General features: G+C 44.8%; 1 protein-coding gene across 9 annotated transcripts in view; it reads right to left on the bottom strand.

Moving 5' to 3' along the window:
• The window catches only part of KMT2C (lysine methyltransferase 2C), a 302,911-nt gene that overhangs the window by 189,003 nt on the left and 95,363 nt on the right, over positions 1 to 18,545 (bottom strand). For all 9 annotated transcript variants that reach the window (XM_077268634.1, XM_077268636.1, XM_077268635.1 and 6 more), the window contains one exon: positions 16,859 to 17,044. In XM_077268634.1, the coding sequence (XP_077124749.1) occupies positions 16,859 to 17,044 (186 nt within the window). The remainder of the gene's footprint in view (positions 1 to 16,858; positions 17,045 to 18,545) is intronic.

Here is an 18,545-nt window from a genome sequence, read left to right as displayed (position 1 = left end):
AGCACAGCACTGACATCAAACCAGGAAAAATCTATCCATCAGCAGGCATGCAGAGAGAAGATGGATTTTAAGGCCTATGACGGACTAAGAACGCACAACAATCCTTATTTAGCATCTTTAACATTTTTTTCAGAAAATAAATTCCACCTTGAACGTAGAAATCCCCATCTGCAAATAGCAAGTCTACATAGCCCATGTTACCAGAAAGAGAAGGGAGACCCTGAGTGAGAAGCAGAGAGGGCACTGTTGCCTTCTAGCAGTGTTTCATCGCTCCCCAGTGCTGCTCAGAGTGCACAGCTACACTGCTCAGTACTGATGTTTTATGTCCGCCATGCTGCTGAACATGTGCTAGACACAGGAATACCTAATGTGTCAGCGTATAAGACACCATGGTAGGTAGCCAGCTTCCTCCCACCAGCTCAGAGGCATCTAAAAATTAGAAATAGCCCCTGCAGAGAGAACTGGAAAAAAACGCAGGATACAAGTCACATAATGATCAGAAATAGTGTTATTGTTCTTGTGCATTATGCAAGGCATGCAAGTTGTTTGTGGAGGTCTTCGGAAGATCTCACTATGTAAGGAAGTTAATCACTCCCTCATCAGTACAATTACAGGATCCAAGGACCGACTAGTCTGGAGGAATCAAATGCCCATCCAGCCTAATACTCTTTGCATATGCTAAGCCTGACTTAAAACTAAGAAAGAAAAATGCTTCTGGGTCACATGAAGGACTGTTTTAATATAGGAAACTAGGTTTTATTTAAAGATATGGCGGTGGTTTATTAGGTGTAAATCTTTGACAAAAGACTTTAATATTCAGAAACTCCAGAGATAGAAGAGGCATCAGCAAAGACAGGGCATGCAATGACAAAATAATCCAACTTAAGACACTGCTGTTCTGGCAGAGGCTGCATGACTGGCGTCCTATGCTAGCTCCATCTGAGCACATGTTTAATACTACTCTGGTCCCCCTCCATGAGTTGGTAGGTTTTTAGGGGCTGTCTGCATCAGTATTTCGCACCTGTGCTGCCCTCGCCTTTATCATGGGGGTCCTGCTGCTGGTTCCCACTAGGTGTATTGGCCATCTGGCCAGGCATTGGTAAGGCTGGATCTGTTTCCTGTGATGTTTTTTGAGAAGGCAATGACAAAAAAAATCCAACTGTGACATTGCTGTTCTGGCAGAGGCTGTTGAGTGATGCCATTATCTGGGTCCCTCCGATCACAGACTCTGCCGATGCTTAATAAAGGCCTCAGTACATGCTTATGGTCCTCATACACGGTGAATAGTCATCCAAACACAGCAATTTGGGCAGGAGATTGGACATGTGTATAGAGACCCCCAACAGAGCTCATCGGCAGTAACCTAAGATGCCGATATGCCTTAGATTAGGGCTGCACACTTTTTTCTGGTCCTAAAGCCAAACAATTAGATTAATCCAAACGCCACAATAATATATAAACACATATCATAAGTATACACCATAATTGTATGATTTTTCTTTTAGGTTTCAATTCGAGGACCCCAATCTACCAGGAATAAGGGGGAGTGCGAACATGAAGGAGGTAAGGAGGCGCCACACACATGCAATACCATCTTCATTGTATCTTTTGGAAACAGCCAGGCATTTCACATCCCGTATGATTACAAAAGATGGAGCAACATTTATGCACTTGGGGTCCATTTATATAGATTAACTGGTGGTGAGATGTGACCGACGATTTGTAAACCTTTATGGTTGTTTAATCACATTTTTACAGACCAAAGTCAACGATGCACTAAAGTATCTAAATGAGATGGCTTCATGCACACCGGCTGTCATGGCTCCCGGCAGCGAGTCCTTTCTACAGATGATACCACTAAGAACGAAGATCTTTTGCGCTATAGAAAAGATCATTTCAACCAAATACAAGTGTTTCTCTCTTTCATCAGGTTATGGACAGCCTGTTTACCCGGAAAGATACCATGAAACGAGCGGTTTTAAAAATTGCTTGTTCACGAGTATCGTTCAGTGTAAATGCAGCTTTACTCTTTGGACTACTGAACAGAGAAGTCCCAACGATGTCTGGAGGTCACACAGGAGGGCATCCAGTGCGGCATGTGACCCCATCGGTGACAGGTTGTGTCCCTCCACCTTAGATAAGTGGCAGCTGAAAAGAGGTCTTTGCCAACCCTTCCATGCACATGGCCGCTCGGCTCGCTGGCAGACACCTCTGATGGCAGCTCATCTCATAACATACAAGGTGTATGTGAAGAGCGGAAACATTGCGGACATTTGCTACGAGAAGGTGACCAGGATGGGGATAATTGCTACATTAAGGTGACTAGTATGGGGACATTGCTACAACAAGGTGACCAGTATGGGTATATTAGCTACAACAAGGTGACCAGTATGGGTATATTAGCTACAACAAGGTGACCAGTATGGGTATATTTGCTACAACAAGGTGACCAGTATGGGTATATTTGCTACAACAAGGTGACCAGTATGGGTATATTTGCTACAACAAGGTGACCAGTATGGGTATATTTGCTACAACAATACAACGAATGACATAAAAAAAATTTATATATTGCCTAAAATGATCAAAAAGTTGTATGGAAAAAAATGCTATCACTGAAAAAGTCATCTCACCCTGGAAAGAATGCTTCCAGCCAATTTCTAATTTTTTTTCTATGTACGGCCCATATACCCAGCAGAGTTTCAGACCCCTGGATTATACAAACTTTTCTCTGAGTATTATGGGGAGGGACTTGTATCCATCTCTTCCATAAAACACATGCACGCTCAGCTCCAAGCCTCACACTTAACCCCTTCCCGACCTTTGACGCCACGCAGGCGTCATGAAAGTCGGTGCCAATCCGACCTGTGACGCCTATGTGGCGTCATGGAATGATCGCGTCCCTGCAGATCGGGTGAAAGGGTTAACTCCAATTTCACCCGATCTGCAGGGACAGGGGGAGTGGTACTTCAGCCCAGGGGGGGTGGCTTCACCCCCCCGTGGCTACGATCACTCTGATTGGCTGTTGAAAGTGAAACAGCCAATCAGAGCGATTTGTAATATTTCACTATGAAAACTGGTGAAATATTACAATCCAGCCATGGCCGATGCTGCAATATCATCGGCCATAGCTGGAAAACCCAATCTGTCCCCCCCCACACCCACCGATCTCCTCCCCAGTCCTCCGTTATGTGGTCCGCCCCCTAGGTCGTCCTGCCCGCTCCCCCGTCGTCCTGCCCGCTCCCCCCGTGCTCCGATGCCACCCCCCCGTGCTCAGATCCCCCCCCGTGCTCAGATCACCCCCCCCTCATACTTACCGAGCCTCCGGGCGTCCGTCCATCTTCTCCATGGGCGCCGCCATCTTCCAAAATGGCCGGCAGATTCGTCCCAGGTATATTTTGATCACTGCGATATAACCAATAATCACAGTGATCAAAATAAAAAAAAATAGTAAATGACCCCCCCCCCCCCCTTTATCACCCCCATAGGTAGGGACAATAATAAAAAAAAGAAAATATTTTTTTTTCTTTTTCCACTAGGGTTAGGGTTAGGGCATGTGCACACAGTGGGGATTTGGCTGCGGATCCGCAGCGGATTGGTCGCGGATCCGCAGCGGATTGGCCGCGGATCCGCAACGGATTGGCCGCGGATCCGCAACGGATTGGCCGCGGATCCGCAACGGATTGGCCGCGGATCCGCAACGGATTGGCCTCTGCGAATTCGTAGCAGTTTTCCATCAGGTTTACAGTACCAGGTACACCTATGGAATACCAAATCCGCCGTGCCCATGGTGAGGAAAATACCATGCGGAAACGGTGTGTTGTATTTTCCGCAGCATGTCAATTGTGCGGATTCTGCAGCGTTTTACACCTGTTGCTCAATAAGAATCCACAGGTGAAATCCGCACAAAAAAACACTGGAAATCCGCTGTAAATCCGCAGGTAAAACGCAGTGCCTTTTACCTGCGGATTTTTCAAAAATGGTGCGGAAAAATCTCACACGAATCCGCAACGTGGGCACATAGCCTTAGGGTTAGGGTTGGAATTAGAGTTAGGGTTGGAATTAGGGCTAGGGTTGGAAATAGGGTTAAGATTAGGCTTGTGGTTAGGGTTACGGATAGTGTTAGGGGTGTGTTGGGGTTACAGTTGTGGTTAGGGTTGGGATTAGGGTTAGGGTTGGGATTAGGATTAGGGTTAAGGTTGGGAATAGGGTTACGGGTGTGTTGGGGTTAGGGTTGTGGTTAGGGGTGTGTTGGGGTTAGGGTTGTGATTAGGGTTATGGCTACAGTTGGGATTAGGGTTAGGGGTGTGTTGAGGTTAGTGTTGAAGTTAGAATTGAGGGGTTTCCACTGTTTAGGCACATCAGGGGTCTCCAAACGCAACATGGCGCCACCATTGATTCCAGCCAATCTTGCGTTCAAAAAGTCAAATTGTGCTCCCTCCCTTCCAAGCCCCGACGTGCGCCCAAACAGTGGTTTACCCCCACATATGGGGTACCAGCGTACTCAGGACAAACTGGGCAACAACTATTGGGGTCCAATTTCTCCTGTTACCCTTGTGAAAATAAAAAATTGCTTGCTAAAACATCTTTTTTGAGGAAAAAAAAATGATTTTTTATTTTCACGGCTCTGCGTTGTAAACTTCTGTGAGACACTTGGGGGTTGAACGTGCTCACCACACATCTAGATAAGTTCCTTGGGGGGTCTAGTTTCCAAAATGGGGTCACTTGTGTGGGGTTTCTACTCTATAGGCACATCAGGGGCTCTGCAAACGTAACATGATGCCCGCAGACCATTCCATCAAAGTCTGCATTCTAAATCGTCACTACTTCCCTTCCGAGCCCCGGCATGTGCCCAAACAGTGGTTTACCCCCACATATGGGGTATCAGCGTACTCAGGAGAAACTGGACAACAACTTTTGGGGTCCAATTTCTCCTGTTACCCTTGGGAAAATAAAAAATTGTGGGCTAAAAAATCATTTTTGAGAAAAGAAAAATTATTTTTTATTTTCATGGCTCTGCGTTATAAACTTCTGTGAAGCACTTGGGGGTTCAAAGTGCTCACCACACATCTAGATCAGTTCCTTGGGAGGTCTAGCTTCCAAAATGGGGTCACTTGTGGGGGAGCTTCAATGTTTAGGCACACAGGGGCTCTCCAAACGCGACATGGTGTCCGCTAATGATTGAAGCTAATTTTCCATTCAAAAAGTCAAATGGCGTGCCTTCCCTTCCGAGCCCTGCCGTGCGCCCAAACAGTGGTTTACACCCCCACATATTGGGTATCATCGTACTCAGGACAAACTAGACAACAACGTTTGGGGTCCAATTTCTCCTATTACCCTTGGGAAAATAAAAAATTCCGGGCTAAAAATCATTTTTGAGGAAAGAAAAATAATTTTTTATTTTCATGGCTCTGCGTTATAAACTTCTGTGAAGCACCTGGGGGTTTTAAGTGCTCACTATGCATCTAGATAAGTTCCTTGGGGGGGTCTAGTTTCCAAAATGGGGTCACTTGTAGGGGAGCTCCAATGTTTAGGCACACAGGGGCTCTCCAAACGCGACATGGTGTCCGCTAACGATTGGAGCTAATTTTCCATTCAAAAAGTCAAATGGCGCTCCTTCCCTTCCGAGCCTTACCATGTGCCCAAACAGTGGTTTACCCCCACATATGAGGTATCGGCGTACTCAGGAGAAATTGCCCAACAAATTTTAGGATCCATTTTATCCTGTTGCCCATGTGAAAATGAAAAAATTGAGGCTAAAATAATTTTTTTGCGAAAAAAAAAGTACTTTTTCATTTTTACGGATTAATTTGTGAAGCACCTGGGGGTTTAAAGTGCTCACTATGCTTCTAGATAAGTTCCTTGGGGGGTCTAGATTCCAAAATGGGGTCACTTGTGGGGGAGCTCCAATGTTTAGGCACACGGGGGCTCTCCAAACGCGACATGGTGTCCGCTAAAGATTGGAGCCAATTTTTCATTCAAAAAGTCAAATGGCGCTCCTTCCCTTCCGAGCCCTGCTGTGCGCCCAAACAGTGGTTTACCCCCACATATGAGGTATCAGCGTACTCAGGACAAATTGGACATCAAAGTTCGTGGTCCAGTTTCTCCTTTTACCCTTGGGAAAATAAAAAAATTGTTGCTAAAAGATCATTTTTGTGACTAAAAAGTTAAATGTTCATTTTTTACTTCCATGTTGCTTCTGCTGCTGTGAAACACCTGAAGGGTTAATAAACTTCTTGAATGTGGTTTTGAGCACCTTGAGGGGTGCAGTTTTTAGAATGGTGTCACTTTTGGGTATTTTCAGCCATATAGAACCCTCAAACTGACTTCAAATGTGAGGTGGTCCCTAAAAAAAATGGTTTTGTAAATTTTGTTGTAAAAATGAGAAATCACTGGTCCAATTTTAACCCTTATAACTTCCTAGCAAAAAAAAAAATTTGTTTCCAAAATTGTGCTGATGTAAAGTAGACATGTGGGAAATGTTATTTATTAACTATTTTGTGTCACATAACTCTCTGGTTTAACAGAATAAAAATTCAAAATGTCAAAATTGCGAAATTTTCAAAATTTTTGCCAAATTTCCGTTTTTTTTTCACAAATAAACTCAGAAATTATCGACCTAAATTTACCACTAACATGAAGCCCAATATGTCACGAAAAAACAGTCTCAGAACCGCTAGGATCCGTTGAAGCGTTCCTGAGTTATTACCTCATAAAGGGACACTGGTCAGAATTGCAAAAAAAATGGCCAGGTCATTAAGGTCAAAATAGGCTGGGTCATGAAGGGGTTAATAAATAAACTTCATTTCATTAAATTGGGCACTAGTTTCGAACTAAGCATCCCAAAAGCTGGAATAAAAAGGTCATCCAGCATTGCTATATTTCTTGTTGTGGCATACGATAGTTATTTTTTACCAACTACTCAGGGAGATAAGACAGCCCCCCGTCCCCACCATTTCCAACATATTTTAAATGCAGAAAAACATTACAATTTCCAAATTGGTTAGTTAGCAACAGATGTGGTATGCATTGGATCACGCACACAATTTGGGCAGGAATGTCATTTCCCTTGCGACAATGAATTCCCTGATACTTTACAGGGCACGCATGATAATTGCCAGCTAATTGCCGTGGCTTCTGGGGAGAACAATACTAGACGAGGATACAAAGGATAAAAAAAAAAAAAATATTGACACCAGCAGCTTTTCCTGACGAGCAAAATATGCAAGATTTGGGATGTTTTCATTGTTCGTTGGCGATTAAACAATATTAAATCATAGTAAAAGCAAAAATAAAAAAAGCGTCAAAGAACGAATAGAAAAAGCTGCTGAATCTAAATCCATGACTGTCCCAATATGTCTTGGCAGCAAAAGGGTAAAGCCTAAACAAAAATAGGTGCTCCGCATAAGCCTGCGGAGACGCGATCCTCTAATTGTTGTCTTCTACTTCCCTTCTGATCACGACCCTGGCGTGATGCCAGCCAATCAGATGTGTGCCGCACAACAGAGGCTCAGTGCTGGGTCTTGGCCACTGTCCACGGCGGAGCTCGGAGAGATTACATCAGCAGCACACGGGGACACTACACTTGTTCCAAGATAAATCAATTTGGCTCTTTTCAGAGAGGCTACAGGAAGCTCTTGGGATGAGAGGCAGCCGCAGAAAGCGCTCAGTCCAAAAACGTGTCGGGGCCTCCGAGCTCACATTTAGGCCGAAACCATGGTGAGCAGCGCATGCAAATCCAACAGCTAACCTAGAGACGGATTTTATCATTACTTTTAGTACTCACTGTATGTTCGGGTCCTCTGCCAACACCTGCCCCTGCCAGGGCCATAATACACAGAGTGGGCTCTATACGGCTAGCGAGAGCAGGGTAATTATACGGGGGCTTTATAACGATAGCAGGAAACTGCCAGTGGTCACTTACAACAGAAACAAATCTGTCCTGATCGCGTCTCGGACACAAATCCACGGGGATCAGCAACATGTGACCGTGGTTGTAGAAACCCCATGTACAATGCATTGAAGGGGATTTTAAAGTGGACAATCTGCATCAAAATCCACACGATTATTTTAGGCCTGTGTTCAGGGATTTTTTTTTATCCTTTTTAAGCAAATTAAAAACTTTTTTTTACAGTACAAGAAAAAACAGATTTCTGAAAAATCGTGCACAAGCTTGTTTTTTTCCTGAATTAGAGAACTGCAGCGTTTTTTTAAAACTACGGTATGTAAATTCTTTCAGCTTTTTTTACCCATAGAAATCAATGTGGAAGGGGAAAAAAAAAGCTGCAAAACAAAATGCAACAAATGTTTGTTTTGCAGCATTTTTATGGGGTTTTGGTGACTAAAATCAAGTCAAGTGTGTACAGTACACAAATCCCACATGTAATCCTGACCCAATAAAGCGATTAAAAAAGAAAAAAAAAACACGACAAACTGTGAAAGCGCAGCAAAACGGGCATTTTGAACGCGTCTGCAGCCAGGAGTGAAAGTTTAGGTTGCGTGTGAACATTGTCTAAAAGATTTTACTCTGAAAAATGTGTGTATACAGCGCAAAAAACACCTATAAAAGTGTACACTACTGCGTTCAATGCAGTCCATGCTTCTGCACCTTTGTCCCGTGCTTTCCAAGACCACACTGCAATAAGTGTCAAGTCACTACTAGAAGCAGTTTACTGATTCCAGGTGCATCCGTTTACGGCTATGTTCACACAGCTTTTTAGACAGTTTTTCACAGATTCCATGCCACCTAATTCAACATAAAAAAAAGCTTCAAATCTGTAAGCAACAATCTTTCAATTGATTTGCATGAGAAAAAGTGCACCTCTAAATTTATCTATTTATTTTATTTTTAAGTTTAAAAAAAAAAAAAAAAGTGTCCTGTCAGTTGTTTTGCACAGCTTATGCATGCAAATCGCTTTTTGTTTGCTTTAGTTTTTATTGCTTTTTTTAATGCATTTTTTCCTGTAAAGACTGTACAGGGGAAACCATCCAATAATACACCCTATATTATAGATTTAAAAGAACAAAACATTCTGAAATAGAAATTGCATCAAAAAACATGTTTTCTTACAACAGTTTTGTATAATCCAAAAATGTTTTACGTATTTTTAATAGTCAAGACCTAGAACATGCTAGTACTGACTAAAGTAGGATTAGGTTATATCAGAGGTCCCCAACCTTTCTGACTTTGAGATCCACATTGAGCTATGAACGAGGGTCACGAGACACCTCCAGCTCCCGCCCCACTCACAGTAGTGACACCCAGAGCCCCCTGTTACCAGTATGACAGCCAAAGCCTTCCTACAGTATGCCAAGCTCCAGGGTTTCCCATCTTACCCCCATTCAGATCTGCTCTGTGCAGGGCTACGCAAAATAACAACCATCTACAGATCTATTCTAATAGCGGTTTGCTACATATGGTGCCAATGCACCAAGCTAGAAGACAGCCGGCAGCCGCGAGCCGCACATCACGGGCCCACGAGCCACATGTGGGACAACACTGAAGAAATGACACACTGATACAATGTAAAGTAGTCAGTGTACAGCTTGTATATTTTGTGTGTCCTCTAAATAACTCAACACAGCCATTTATGTTTAAACCACTGGCAACCAAAGTGAGTACACGCCTAAGTGAAAATGGCCAAATTATGGCCAAAGTGTCAATATTTTGAGTGACCACCATTATTTTCAAGCACTGCCTTAATTCTCTTGGGCATGGAGATCACTAGAGGATGCTTGTCCAGTCCAGCACCTTTACCTTCAATTTCTTTAGCAAGGCAGTGGTCGCCTTGGAGGCATGTTTGGGGTCATTATCATTGGAATACTGCCCTGCGGCCCAGAAGGGAGGGGATCATGCTCTACTTCAGTATGTCACAGTACATGTTGGCATCCATGATTCCCTCAATGAACTGCAGCTCCCCAAAGCTGGCAGCACTCATGGAGCACCAAATAATGACAATCCCACCACCATGCTTGACTGTAGTCTTTGTCTTCCTCACCTGGTTGCAGCCACACACGCTTGACACCATCTTAACCGAATAAGTTTATCTTGGTCTCATCAGACCCCAGGACATGGCTCCAGTAATCCATGTCCTTAGTCTGCTTGGCTTCAGCAAACTGCGGGTTTTCTTGTGCATCATTTGCAGAAGAGACTTCCTTCTGGGATGTCAGCCATGCAGACCGATTTGATCCAGTGCGCGGCGCACGGTCTGAGCACTGACCATTCACACCTTGTAACATTAATGAGTCACATGACACTGGGGATGGAAAATGGCTAATTGGGCACAATTTGGCCATTTTCACTTAGGGGTGTACTCACTTTTATTGCCAGCAGTTTAAACATTAATGACTGTGTTGAGTTATTTAGAGGACACCAAACTTACACAGATATACAAGCTGTACACTGACTACTTTACATTATAGTAAAGTGTCAGATCTTCAGTGTTGTCCCATGGAAAGATTCAATATTTACAAAAAAGTGAGAGATGTACTCACTTGTGTGAGATATTGTATACAGTATCTATCAGATCTTGGTGACTAGACCCCACCGCACAGCCTTATATAATCCTACATTTGTCAGGTAGTGAAGGGCCAGCCCTGCAGTGTAGTAACAGGCGGCAGGTAAAACAAACCACCGAACGGCACAGCCTCCCCCACCTATAATAACTAAATCTCATAGAAATCTCACTTTGTTCTTTTTCCCTTTTCATTCAGCTCAGACAAAAAGCGCCATTTACTTCATTTTCTGCTGTGAAAATGAGTGTTTACATAGGAAGGTACAATGCAACGAGTGTGTATATTACTGTGACGCCGGGCTGCGAAAAGCAGTATAGCGGAAGCAGAGACCCCACAGTAACCCCCTGCGTCTTACACACTGATCACCCCGCAATCTACTGCTGTCTCCACAACTCACAATACCATTGTCCACACAGGAAAGACAAAATGAGACATGAAAAACACAACCTACTCGCTAATGCTGAAGCCCACAGTCCAAACCAAAAAACAAACACAAAAAGACTGAACTCAAACAGCAACCTGCCACAGTCACAGGAGACAAACCGGAGAGAAAAGGGAGCCGCGGGTTCTCTGCATTAAACACATCACCACCCCTATAGTGAAGAGTCTGAAGAAACAGTCACATCTGAAAAACAAGTATTCACAATCTAGAAAATATGGCAGTCGGTTATTAATAATTGCAGGGCACTAAACATATGAAAGATAATACAACAATAACAAAGATATAACATAGGGCATAAAAAAAAGTTGTCGCAGGCTGAAGAGGAAGCTTTCAGGTTGTGTTTGAGGTTTCAAAGGTTGGAAAAAGGTGGGAAAAGCGGGACTGATTGTGGAAGTAAGTTACACAGGATTATTTAGTTATTTTACTATCAGCCTAAGAACTTACAGGCAGGTAGTCACTAACTACCTCCATGTTATGCCCAGCGCTGATCTCTGCCAGCAGTTCAGTGGCTTCTGCTGACGTCACATCGACAGAGAAGCCACATCTGCTCCTCTTCTTCTCTGCTTCTTAACCGTGGGGAGCCAGCTGTCAATCAGCATGACATCAGCAGTTAAGCCCTGTCGACAGAGCAGCCCAGAAGAGCTGCTCTGTTGATGGGGCGTGACTGCGGATGACACGCTGACTGACAGCCAGCTCCTGATAGAAGAGCTGCTCTGTTGATGGGGCGTGACTGCGGATGACACGCTGACTGACAGCCAGCTCCTGATAGAAGAGCTGCTCTGTTGATGGGGCGTGACTGCAGATGACACGCTGACTGACAGCCAGCTCCTGATTGAAGAGCTGCTCTGTTGATGGGGCGTGACTGCGGATGACACGCTGACTGACAGCCAGTTCCTGATAGAAGAGCTGGTCTGTTGATGGGGCGTGACTGCGGATGACACGCTGACTGACAGCCAGCTCCTGATAGAAGAGCTGCCCTGTTCACGGGGCGTGACTGCGGATGACATGCTGATTGACAGCCAGCTCCTGATAGAAGAGCTGCCCTGTTCAAGGGGCGTGACTGCGGATGACATGCTGATTGACAGCCAGCTCCTGATAGAAGAGCTGCTGTTGATGGTGCGTGACTGCGGATGACATGCTGAATGACAGCCAGCTCCTGATAGAAGAGCTGCCCTGTTCACGGGGCGTGACTGCGGATGACATGCTGATTGACAGCCAGCTCCTGATAGAAGAGCTGCTGTTGATGGGGCGTGACTGCGGATGACACGCTGACTGACAGCCAGTTCCTGATAGAAGAGCTGCCCTGTTCATGGGGCGCGACTGCGGATGACATGCTGATTGACAGCCAGCTCCTGATAGAAGAGCTGCTGTTGATGGGGCGTGACTGCGGATGACACGCTGACTGACAGCCAGTTCCTGATAGAAGAGCTGCCCTGTTCATGGGGCGTGACTGCGGATGACATGCTGATTGACAGCCAGCTCCTGATAGAAGAGCTGCTCTGTTGACAGATGAATAGTTGCAGTTGAGACCGCTTTGAGTTGGCATTGGGTAGATCAGGCAGGTAATAAGCAACTGTCAGCCTGTGTTTTTTTTTTTTTTTTTTTTCAATACACTATGGGCCTAAAAACTAAGTCCTGCATAACACTATGGGCCTAAAAACTAAGTCCTGCATAACACTATGGGCCTAAAAACTAAGTCCTGCATAACACCTTTAAAGTTTCCCACAATGAGCTTTTGACGCCATGTACTTTCACGGCGCAAGGAAGAAAAAAAAAAAAAAAAAAAAAAAAGGGGGGCCTTACAGTTCCAGCAAATAGAATTTGATTTATAGAAATCTCATCACCATGGTGCTTTTTTTTTTTTTATTACACTTTATTAAACTGTCCTGTGCTACATGTTTGAAATCTGCAGCATTTCTCTTCCAGGTGCGCAGAGTTTTGTGTGCAGATTTTCACGTTTATAGGCCTCGTTCAAAATAGGTCTTCAGTCTTGCTATTAAATACAAGAATGGTTCTGCCACAACTTGTGCAATCTGTTCACAAAAAAAAGCCCCACCATAGCTCTATGCCAATGAAACTACAGGGCCTACAGCGTCCATCTATACAGCCTCTACTGACCAGTAGAGGCCCATGTATTTATAGCATTGCATTGACTACCTCAGACAGAGGTTTGTGCCAAGCACTAAAGAGAATAAAGGGCTTTCCAGAAATAAACTCATCACCTATGCACATGACAGGTAATAAGTGTTTGCTGGATGGGGGTAAGCTGTTAGGTGCTGCACCAATTGTGAGAAAGGGGCTCTTCCCTGATTTTCCTCTGTAAATGCATAGAAACCATGCATGCAGCCAGACACCGCAAGCGCAAGTGATAATCGCACGTCCACCATCACTCCATCCGTATAGAGAAATCGGGGACCCCATTCACACAAACACTGGGAACTCCGGAACCCCCACTAACCACATTCCGTGGGAATTGGATGCGATTATAGGAAAATCCCTTTAAGTAATGATCACTGATAAAACAGACTATAAAACACGCAGTTTCTAATGTAAAATATGTTGGGATACGCCATTATCCAACGTCTGATATCAAGTGAGTGGAAGACCTATGTTTTAGCCTCTATTATCTGCTCCATAATATTTATCCCCTTTATCATAATTCTGTCATTTCGGCTTTTATTAAAACAGAATACCAATTGACACTGACATACAATGGTACATTTTACTCTAAGTGCTCTCAGAAATCCATTAGTGATCCACAATGCATCCAGATCTTTTCTCCAAACCTATCAATGACCTGAGGCGGCCACACAATCTCATGTAAGCAATTAATTTATCCGAATCATAAAATACGAAAATACAGAAGCAGAGAGGATGACGGAAAGGACAGCAAAACTTTGTTCCGTGGTTAAACTCAGTTGGAGATCCTAATTTTTATTCAGAACAGTCCTTTTAATAATCCTTTCACCTATTTTATCTATCTGAGTGGGAGTATCTTAGCACGAACATTAGAATTGTAATTTATATTTAACTCCTGACTGTCGTTAGTGGCGTGCAGTTTTTGTTTGCAGCAGATACCCTTCTCTCCTTTTATACTAGCACCCCCTTTCATTAATTCAGTATTAACATACTTGCCTATTGCTATGATCCCCAGGATCCAGCACAGTTCAGCTCCTCTTCTCAGTGACGTCACCACTCTGCGGACTCACCAGGGTAGAGCACCGTTCAGCTCTTCTTCTCAGTGACATCACCACTCTGCACACTCTCCAGGGTAGAGCACCGTTCAGTTCCTCTTCTCAGTGACGTCACCACTCTGGGGACTCTCCAGGGTAGAGCACCGTTCAGCTCCTCTTCTCAGTGACGTCACCACTCTGCAGACTCTCCAGGACAGAGCACCGTTCACCTCCTCTTCTCAGTGACGTCACCACACTGCGGACTCTCCAGGGTCCAGCACCGTTCACCTCTTCTCAGCGACATTACCTCTCCGCACTCTCCAGGGTAGAGCACCGTTCAGCTCCTCTTCTCAGGGACGTCACCGCTCTGCAGACTCTCCAGGGTAGAGCACCATTCAGCTCCTCTTCTCAGTGACGTCACCGCTCTGCGGACTCTCCAGGGTCCAGCACAGTTCAGCTCTTCTTCTCAGAGACGTCACCCCTCTGCAGACTCTCCAGAATCCAGTGCCGCTCAGCTCCTCTGCTCAGTGATGTTACCACTCTCTGCAGACGCTCCAGGATCCAGCTCCGTTCAGCTCTTCTTAGTGATGTCACCGCTCTGCGGACTCTTTGGGTCACACTGCGCTCTGCATAAGCCGAAATCTCTTTTACAATGTAAGTCTATTGAGCGTCAGAACGAAGCCCTATAGGCTTACATTGTAAAAGACTTCTGGCTCACGCGAAGAGTGACCCGGAGTGTCTGAGAATAGGTGACTTTACTGAGAAAAGAAGCAGAATGGCACTGGATACCAGAGAGAGCAGCACTAGGAGAATATATCAATACACTCACACTACATACACATATACACAGATTTAGAGAAGAAAAAAAAGTTAATGAGAGCACTTCTTTTAAAGTCTGGAAAGAAGACAGTTACTTGCAAAGCCAGATACCAACAGTCCTATATCAAACGATGTAAATATTGTCTGGTCTTGGTCACCAACTATTGATATTTACCCTGTACTATTCTAGGATAGATCGTTTGTCTTAATGAATGAATGAATGAATGAATGAATGTATGTATTTTTTTTATTTATTGTTTATGTCCTACTTCACATACTTTCAAGCCAGAAGGCCTGACGCATTAGCTTTTAACGAGTATTCTAAAGTAAAAAAAAAAAAAATTAGAAAAGTCAAAAGTATATTCATGCAATTGGCGCCTGTGCTAAAATTTCCCAACTATTGGCATTTTGACGCTATTTTCATCCAGCCCTGACGAACTTGGCAGGATGGGCTACTTCAAGACAAGCGTCAGCGTTCCTTATGCTACAAATCTTACTCTAGCAAGGACTGGAGTAAGGGATATGTGGCGAGGCGCACACAGAGGTGCAGGTCACTTGTCAGACACTACCGATTCATAAAGGGGCGTATGCCTTCATGAATCAGGAGCGTCTGACTCCTGCACATCTCTTCATTAAGTCCGACGTGAGCAATGTAAGTCTTGATGAATCGGGGCCAATGAGTCGGAATGGTGGAGTAAACAGTAAAGGGTTTTACCAAAGATATATAGCAAGAGACAGAAGGTATCCAACAGATCTCTGTCCTAAATGCTCGATACTAGGGTTGAGCGAAACGGATCGGACAAATTCAAAAGTCGCCGACTTTTGGCTAAGTCGGGTTTCATGAAACCCGACCCAATCCCAGTGTGGGTTCGGCCATGCGGAACGCGATCTTGGCGCCAAAGTCGCGTTTCGCGCCATTTTTTCAGCCAATGAAGGAGCGTGGGCAGAGTGATGACATAGGGCTTAGGGGCGAGTGCGCAGTAGGGATTTAACAGGAGATTTTCTGTGCTGGGACGGAGGGAGAGAGGGAGAGAGGGAGAGAGAGAGAGGGAGAGAGAGGGAGAGAGGGAGGGAGGGAGAGAGGGCGAGAGAGGGAGAGAGAGAGGGAGAGAGAGAGGGAGAGAGAGGGAGAGAGAGAGAGAGGGAGAGAGAGGGAGAGAGAGAGAATATTTTTCCCCATTGACGTGCATTGGGTTTCGTGTTCCGGCCGATCCCCGACTTTTCGCAGTAATCGGCCGATTTCGCCCGACTCGACTTTTCAGATAGTCGGGTTTCGCGAAACACGACTCGACCCTAAAAAAGTCAAAGTCGCTCAACTCTACTCGATACACATGCATACCTGATTTGGCAGAGCGTGCAAGTATTCTCAGTATGAAAAGGAGTAAGCAGCAGGCATAACGCCTCTGATAACAGCTTTTTAACCTCATACACATTATACTGCTGACCGAACCTGTCGATATCGGCAGGTTCAACCAACAGTTGTCTATTGCGAATGGGGGTCCTTTGAACAAATGGGTAGGATAATTATTCCTCAACTGCAGCATCTGTCGGAGGAGATTCATGAGGCCCAGATACACATTAAATTGGTCTCCCCAAATTCAGAACATTCAACCAATAAACATCTAATGTGTCCAGCCAGAGCCCTAGTGAAAAGATGGTTAGTGAGACACATACAGAGAACAAAGTCCGTACCATCTTTAGACCAGCGTGCTTTAAATCTTGCGGACATCACCGGTAGCCCACGATGGCATCCATTTTTAAGCATTAAAAACCAGAAAAGAGGCAGTGCATACAAAGACCTACAGCTTCTCTAGTTTTATTACCCCTGCACAAAAATCACATCAGTTTAATAAAAAGATGGAGATAAAAGCGCTTGAAGATAAAACACTGGAAGAGCATGAATACTCACTTTTGATGCCCTCGTTTCGCCGACTTTGCGGTGGGTTTACAGGTGCCAGTGCTGCCATTAGGGTCTTTGTTCTCAGTCAGTGTTTTCCATGGAAGGAGAAACTCAGGTGTGGGACTAAACTGCTTTAATTCACCTTGCCCCGACAGACTTCGTTCACCACAATAACAGAAAGCGCAAAGTTGTTCACTAAAAGAGAGGAAAGGAAAAAAAAAAAAAAATTAGGCGAATGAGGTTTTCACAAGTCGCCCTGTGCAGCTGACATACAGCCCCGTGTTAGAACTTCTCACAGCACCTTAGTCATGGTTTTTTGCCACCATTTTGCAGTTTTGGTCAGCGTCATGTATGGCTGTTCAGACACCTACACCCATAGTTTATACTTGGTTTTGGGCACCACAAACCTCATGATGCAGAAGTACAGGCCTTTTATGAGAGCGCTTGAATAAGTTCTATTTCTACATTAAACATCTCAAGATACAAGATTTTAGCTGGATGTCCCTTTTATGAAAGTGTGGTTTCCACTACAAGTCCCCAAAAAAGGGTACAGTTTCCAGAACTACCAATAATAGTCTAATTAGACAGCGATGGCCCCTACTAGGTATAGATAATGAACCTCTCAGGAATCTGGAAAAGCCTGGAAGTCATTTTACTCATCACCCGGCATTCCTAAAAGCCACAAGGAATCAGAAACGTCTCGCTGCGGCCATCATTATTATAATCCAGTCCATCATTTCTATATTGCTGTAATAAAGCAGGCGAAGAGTGATGTGAAGCTTACAAAATGCCACTTCTGACCCATGAATGCTCCTGAGTGGGGGGTGGAGGCGGACGGCGGTCTCACCAGGACAAACAAGATGCGTGTCCAGCTCTCTGCGCCGGAGACCTCACATATGCTCAGAACCAGCCGACATTGTGGTCCAAGATTTCTTGTAATGTAACGCAGTCTCTTATCACATTTCAGGAGAATTAACCTTGCCAGTATAGAGCTTTATGGCGCATTGCCAAGATAAGTTATAAAGATCAGACCAGAGGGGGTCCCGGCAGGAAGACATGCACATGTACTGGGAACAGGAATGCTTAGCCCCCCGTCCTTGCTGGCACAGAATTGGCCACTTCGGTACGCATACACGACTTAATCAATGGTTGTTTGGACTGTGATTTTACAGAATACCTTCATAGCACTTTGTGGTCGGTTAGCAGGACCCATCATCACACGCCTTGAATTGTTTTCTATTTATTTTTATACTGGATTGCTAAATGTAAAGAAAATCCGTCAGTAAGATCAACCCCCTTAAACGCTACATATTATTATGCAGGTCTCTGAACTGTAGATAAATCCAACGTCACTAAGGCTACTTTCACACTAGCGTCGGGAACAACCCGGGCCGCCGTTCCCGACGCTAGCGTGGTCTCCGCCGCACAACGGGGGCAGCGGATGCATTTTTCCCACGCATCCGCTGCCCCATTGTGAGGTGCGGGGAAGTGCGGGGAGGTGGGGGCGGAGTTCCAGCCGCGCATGCGCGGTCGGAAAAAGCGGACCGTCGGGAGCAAAAAAACGTTACATGTAACGTTTTTTTCTCCCGACGGTCCCCTACCACACGCCCAAGCGTCGCAAAACAGACGCAACGTCTGGCAGTGCGTCGCAAATGCGTCGCTAATGTTAGTCTATGACGAAAAAACGTATCCAGCA

This window comes from Ranitomeya variabilis, chromosome 6 (genome assembly GCF_051348905.1).
Source record: "Ranitomeya variabilis isolate aRanVar5 chromosome 6, aRanVar5.hap1, whole genome shotgun sequence".
Lineage (NCBI taxonomy): Eukaryota > Metazoa > Chordata > Amphibia > Anura > Dendrobatidae > Ranitomeya > Ranitomeya variabilis.
The sequence above is the reverse complement of the archived record's forward strand: the minus strand, read 5'-3'. Positions and strand labels throughout refer to the sequence as shown.